Genomic DNA, 7,023 nt, shown 5'->3' with positions numbered 1-7,023 from the left:
TCAATTCTGACAAACTGCTCAATAAAGTCTAAGCACTTTACGCAGAAAATATATGCAAAAACTATCATGTTAAAAGCCTCTTATATTCAATGAAGGGCCATTTAATATAGACCACATGGCAAATTCAATCAATCAGATTTTTTTATATAAATAAAGACTGACATGTCCCTCTGTGCGCCCTCTGTGACTTCTAGGGAAGATTTTAACCCACGTAACCCCAACATTTCTCCAAGTTTTCACCATCATTGTAAAGCCCTAGTTATTTTGTTGCTTTGACAAAGTAATTTCTGAGTATGATTATTTAGTTCATGTGATTAGTGATTCATTTACGTCTGTCCCTCATTTTAAGGTCAACCCTGTTATGTGAACTGAACTCGTTTTAATATGGTGAAACTATTCCTTAATAAATATTTTTTCAAAATAAACATTGAAGATCTAATAGTCAAATCATAATGTTAAAGCAGGTGAGCTGGTTCTACTATTTTTGGCCCTTTTCTGTTGTTTTGTGGTGGAAAACTGAGCAGGTCGAGCATAACTTGTCAAACCTGTTACCCATACACAAGAGGCTAGAATGTGAAGGAAATAAATGGTGGAGCTTGCATTCAATTGCCAATCCCTGTAGCACACAACAAGTTTCCATTACCCCTGTCACAATGGGATTCAAGGCTGATTTAAGATGAAATCATCAACCCTGTTACGGAAACCCTGTTACTTTATTTGGCACTTAACAGGCACTTACCAGTATATATATTTTTTATATTTAACCTCTTGAGATGGGAAAACATGTTTTTTATGAAGTTGAACATGTGCTCTTTATGACAAAATGTTAAAATTAGGTTAAATTACATACCTCAAAAGTCACCGAATTGGCAGAACGATCCAGCAGGTGATCCGAGTCATAGCTTACTGGCCAAAGATCAGAACCCATTTCTAAGTTGTTGAATGTGTTATTTCTGAGAATCCATTAAGAGCAATTGATTGCCTGTGTGTTTGATTACTTATCTTTGCCTTATAGCTTTAACCATTTCAAAACCCCCGTCAGACACACAATTCATCCCCCGTCTCCCTTTCTCTACAGGATTGTTACTGCTCTGTTCTCCATCATCATGGAGCCAGTTTGCACAATGGGAACACATCACGGCTGTGACGGTTACTACTACCCCTGACGCTTGAGAAGTCCCCACCATGGAGACGGACAGCTACACCCCGACCCCAGCCCCGAGCGACTGGGCTGGGACGGTGGTAGGTGTGGGGGCCCTGGAGGAGGTCTCGGGGGGAAGTGTCTCCTCCAGCACAGCCTGGTACATGCCCTACCCCCTGGGCTTCCAGGTGTCACTGACCGCCTTCCTCATGCTAGAGCTGGTCCTAGGCTTCAGCAGCAACTTGATCGTGCTGGTGCTCTACTGCTCTCAGTCCAACCTGGTCGACTCGGTCAGCAACATGGTCACGGTCAACCTGCATGTGCTGGACGTGATGTTGTGTGTGCTTTGTCTGCCTCTGACCCTGGTGGTGGTGCTTCTGCCCCCAGGGCCCAACCTGGCCCTGCTCTGCTGCTTCCACGAGGCCTGTGTCACCTTCGCCTCCTTCGCCACCGCCATCAACGTGCTGGTCATCAGCGTGGACCGCTACGACATCTCTGTCCGACCCGCCAACCGGTTGCTCACCCCGCAGAGGGCGGGGCTGCTGCTGGCTGCCGTCTGGGCCACGTCTCTGGCCGTCTTCTTCATCCCCTTTCTGGAGGTGGAGTTTCTCACCGGAGGGGCGGAGAGTGGACAGCACAGCTCCACCTCCTCCCCCGACACCACCCTGGCACTAGTGTGGCGTAACCGGACGATGCTTTGTGTGGGTGGACAGGGCTACCACACAGGCCTGGCCATGTACTACCACCTGCTGCTGCAGGTGCCCATCTTCTTTATCACAGTGGCAGTCATGCTGTTCACATACTCACGGATCCTGCGGGCCTTGAACATTCGCATCGGCTCCCATATTAAAAAGAGCCAGCGCTTCAGGGCACCTTCCTGCAGGGGGCACCGTAAGAGACAGAAGCAGAAGGCAGGGCGGGGAGTGATAGAGGGAGGAGAGCAGTGTACAGACACAGCCAAGCACCTCTCTCACCCTCCACTCATCCCATCCCCCACAGCCACCTCCCCCCCAGCCCTGTCCTCAGCCCCTCTGGTTAGCTCAGAAGGCACTGTTGCTGCTGCTGCTGCCCCTGCACCTGCTGCCCCTGTCACCGGTCCCACTGTTCAGGCATCTGTGTCGGCCATCATTGCCTTGCGGCGGGCCGTGAGGCGTCACCGGGACCGGCGGGAGCGCCAGCGGCGCGTCTTCAGGATGTCCCTCCTCATCGTCTCCACTTTCCTAGGTTGCTGGGCTCCACTGTCCGTGGCCAATGTGCTGATCCTGGGCCTGGGCCCCAGTGACACCCTGGTCAGCCTGCGCCTCTGGTTTCTGGCCCTGGCCTATGGCACCACCATCTCCCACCCACTGCTCTATGCCTTCACCAGGCAGAAGGTGCGGCTTGCCCTCAGAGCCAAGGTGAAGAAGAGGGTGGTGTCACTACTGCAGGTGGACCCCTCGCCAGGAGAGACCGTCACACACAACTCCTGGGTGGAGCCAAGGAAGGGACGCCAGTTACAGCTGGAGGGCAGCGAAACCATTGACCATTGCCTGGTAGAGCCCTTGAAGAATAGCACACACTAGCTGCACCAGGTGCAGGTGCACCAGGTGCAGGACCGAGTTTAGGAAACCCTGCTGTATATCACTGAGTGTAAACACTAAGATGCTTATGTACGTAACTTCTTTACAGTAGCCTATATGAGTGTCTGTTTGGCCAGCACAGGATCAGAATTCCACCCACTCAAGCATTGGAAGGCAGCTTCTAAAAAAACAGAAAAACATTGGCACCCATATAGATACACAAATACATATCCTGCTAAATACAGATGTAGGACCTTAATTGAAGCCAGTTTGCTACAACATGAAAATAATCCTGCATCAACAGGAAATGTGAATTATTATGTGGATTATAATTAATGGACATTTTTTGTAGGGTTTGATAAAATAATTTGGGGGTAAATCAAGTCTGACATTTTAAAGTGGAAATTATAAAATTTAGAAGCCTTTTTAAAACTTGAATGCACAGCAAGGTTGCATTTCTTGCTGAGCAGGAAAATTCTCAGCAACAAAAGAGTGATCAAATGAAGATCTTACATCTGTATTACCCATGCCTTAACTATTTTAAGAATGGGTTTAAAGGTATCATTGATTCTGAACAAGAATATGTATATATCCTACTGATATAATATAAGATGGAACTTTGTACATAGTGTACACTATCATCTATTCATATATACAGTAACTTCAGAAAGTATTCAGACCCCTTGACTTATTCAATATTTTGTTGTGTTACAGACGGAATTCAAAATGGGTTGAATAGATTTTTTGGCTCACCCATCTACACACAATACCCCATAATGACAAAGAGAAAACATGTTTTTAGAAATGTTAGCAAATGTATTAAAAAATAAGTATTCACACCCCTGAGTCAATACATGCTAGAATCCCCTTTAGGCACGATTACAGCTGTCATTCTTTCTGGGTAAGTCTCTAATAGCTTCGCATACCTGGATTGTACAATATTTGCACATTATTATTTAAAAAATGCTTCAAGTTCTGTCAAGTTAGTTGTTGATCACTGCTAGACAGCCATTTTCAAGTCTTGCCATAGATTTTCAAGCCAATTTAAGTCAAAACTGTAACTATGCCACTGAGGAACATTCAATGTCATCTTGGTAAGCAACTCCAGTGTATATTTGGCCTTTTGTTTTAGGTTATTGCCCTATTGAAAAGTAAAATTGTCTCCCAGTGTCTGTTCAAAAGCCTACTGAACCAGGTTTTCCTCTAGGATTTTGCCTGTGTTAAGCTCTATTCTGTGTATTTTTATCAACAACAAAAAACTCCCTAGTCCTTGCCGATGACCAGCATACCAATAACATGATGCAGTCACCATCATGCTAGAAAATGTGATCATGTAACGGCTGTCTGTAAGAGGGAACCAAGGTGCAGCAGAGGATGTGTTCATCAATAGAATTTTAATTCAAAAAAGCAAGAGAACACTACAAAATGAACAAAAACGACAGCAAACAGTCCTGTTAGGAAAATACTCTAAACAGAAACAATTACCCACAAAACCCAAAGGAAAAACATGCTCCTTATGTGTGACTCCCAATCAGCAGCAACGAGCTTCAGCTGTGCCTGATTGGGAGCCACACACACGGCCCAAAACAAAGAAATACCTAAACATAGAAAAAGGAACATAGAACGCCCACCCAATGTAACACCCTGGCCTAACCAAAATAAAGAACAAAAAAACCCTCTCTATGGCCAGGGCGTTACAGATCAGTGGTACTCAATGATGTATTGTGTTGGATTTTCCCCAAGCATTATGCTTTGTATTCAAGACATTAAGTTCATTTTTGGCCACATTAGTTGCAGTTTTACTTTAGTGCTTTATTGCGAACAGGATGCATGTTTTGGAATATTTGTATTCCTTATTTTCACTCTGTCAATTAGGTTAGCATTGTAGAGTAAATACAATGTTGTTGATCCATCCTCAGTTTTCTCCTTTCACAGCAATTAAACTCTTTAACTGTTTTAAAATCACCTTTGGCCTCATGATGAAATCCCTGAGCGGTTTCCTTCCTCTCTGGCAACTGAGTTAGGAAGGACACCTGTATCTTTGTAGTGACTGGGTGTATTGATAGACCATCCAAAGTGTAATTAATAACTTCAACATGCTCAGAGGAATATTAAATGTAAAAAAAAAAAAAAGACCCTTCTACCAGTAGGTGCCCTTCTTTGTGAGGCATTGGATAACCTCCCTGGTCTTTGTGGTTGAATCTGTGAAAGAAATTCACTGAGGGACCTTACAGATAATTGTATGTGTGGGGTACAGAGATGAGGTAGTCCTTCAAAAATCATGTTAAACACTATTATTGCACACAGAGTGAGTCTATGCAACTTATGTGACTTATGCACATTTTTACTCATTAACTTATTTAGGCTTTCCATAACAAAGGGGTTGAATATTTATTGACTCAAGATCTTTCACCTTTTCATTTTTTATGAATTGGTAAAAAATTACTAAATCATAATTCCACTTTGACATTATGGGATATTGTGTGTAGGCCATTGACACAAAATCTAAATGTAATTCATTTTAAATTCATACTGTAACACAACTAAATGTGGAAGAAGTCAAAGGGATATGAATACTTTCTGAAGGCAGTGTAAATAGAGAGAGGGGAGATACAGAGGTTAAGGATCTCCCTATGTAATAGACTGTTGCATTGGATAGTTTGTAGTAAACAGATGACTGGCAATGTTTTAATGTTGACAGATAAACTTCCACAAAGCTCATAAATGTGTCCACAAATCACTAAATGCCGATCTACAAATCCTCCCTCCCTCCCTCGCTCTCTCTCTCATGCTGTTTAATCAGCTTCTTGATATGCCACACCTGTCAGGTGGATGGATTATATTGGCAAAGGAGAAATGCTCAACTAACAGAGATGTAAACAGATTTGTGACCAATAAGCTTTTTGTGCATATGGAACATTTCTGGGATCTTTTATTTCAGCTCATGAAACATGGGACCAACACTTTACAAGTTGCGTTAATCTTTTTGTTCAGTATAGGTTGGCGGCAAATCTGATGCTAATAAATATCGAGAGAGAGAGAGAGAGAGAGAGAGAGAGAGAGAGAGAGAGAGAGAGAGAGAGAGAGAGAGAGAGAGAGAGAGAGAGAGAAAGAGAGAGAGAGAGAGAGAGAGAGAGAGAGAGAGAGAGAGAGAGAGAGAGAGAATACACACACAGTGTTGTGTTGGATAGTTTGTAGTAAACAGATGACAGACAATGTTTAATTGTTGACAGATAATCTTCCACAAAGCTCATAAAAGTGTCCACAAATCACTATTTGGCACTGAATTTGTAATCATGTATTGATATTTATCTGTTGCAATGTATTGTATATAAAATAGACATTGTAACTTATTCAATGTGGTTTCCACCTTGTCGGTTGGTCCCCACATCATTTGGTCATATTACAAAGAGTGATGATGTTATAGTAGAGGACATCTGTCATGGCCATCTTGTCAACCCTTGTGTCAAACCACTTAAACACCTTTGTACCTGCAAAAGTCCCCAGAGCCAGTGCAAATGAACAGGACTGTGTTTTTGTAATAATTTGCCTGTAGGAATAATTTGCCTGTAGGAACACAGGTAGGTTTGTGTACTACCGGTATATTTAGGGTTCGTAAGCAAGCATTCTATGGTAAAGTCTACACCAGTTGTATTTTCATGGTAAAGTCTACACCAGTTGTATTCGGCGCATGTGACAAATAAATATGCCGGTAGTAGATTTGATTTTAGCTTACATCGTTTTTAAAATGTATTCGTTATTTGCGCATACGGGTAAAAAAATAAGATGTGAAAATAAAGGACTGAAAAAAGAAACGTTTATGCCACAGGAGGTTGGTGGCGTCTTAATGGGGGAGGATAGGCTCGTGGTAATGGCTGGAGTGGAATCAGTGGAATGGTATCAAATACATCAAACACATGGCCATTCCATTAACTCCATTCCAGTCATTATTATGAGCCGTCCTCCCCTCAGCAGCCTCCACTGGTGTAGGCGAGGTAAAAACAAAACAGAACACTATTGGCTAATTGTTTGATTTCAGCACCGTGCTGTTCTGTGGTGCACACACAGACCTTCAACTCCCTGTGGGACTGTGTCTTATAGATTTATCATCATAAAACCTGAGACAAATGGATTTATGCTACTGAATGTTCATACCCGCTTTATATACGCACATGCGTCACATGTATTAATTGTAGAAATTCCCATTGTGTCGTTTTCTTGTGTCTAAATGTATAGAGAGAAGACAATGAAAATATCAATAAATGTGACTATTGAATTGGGTCTTGTGTTTGCAGTCAATCACCTTTAATCTGGCTTCTATAT

The 7,023-nt window shown here is 42.8% G+C and overlaps 1 protein-coding gene across 1 annotated transcript; it reads left to right on the top strand.

Annotated features, from left to right (window-relative positions):
• The first annotated feature begins 1,080 nt into the window (after positions 1-1,080).
• LOC106565949 (G-protein coupled receptor 22-like) lies at positions 1,081-6,981 on the top strand. The gene has a single exon (XM_014133640.3). The coding sequence runs from the start codon at positions 1,186-1,188 to the stop codon at positions 2,701-2,703; it is 1,518 nt and encodes a 505-aa protein (XP_013989115.1). The 5' UTR covers positions 1,081-1,185; the 3' UTR covers positions 2,704-6,981.
• The last annotated feature ends 42 nt before the right edge of the window (positions 6,982-7,023 follow it).

This window comes from Salmo salar, chromosome 12 (genome assembly GCF_965601325.2).
Source record: "Salmo salar chromosome 12, fSalSal1, whole genome shotgun sequence".
NCBI classification, from domain to species: domain Eukaryota; kingdom Metazoa; phylum Chordata; class Actinopteri; order Salmoniformes; family Salmonidae; genus Salmo; species Salmo salar.
This window is presented reverse-complemented; position numbering and strand designations above follow the sequence as displayed.

Coding starts and splice junctions, on each gene's coding strand:
- LOC106565949 (XM_014133640.3), top strand. CDS start 1,186: ATGGAGACGGACAGCTACACCCCGACCCCAGCCCCGAGCGACTGGGCT.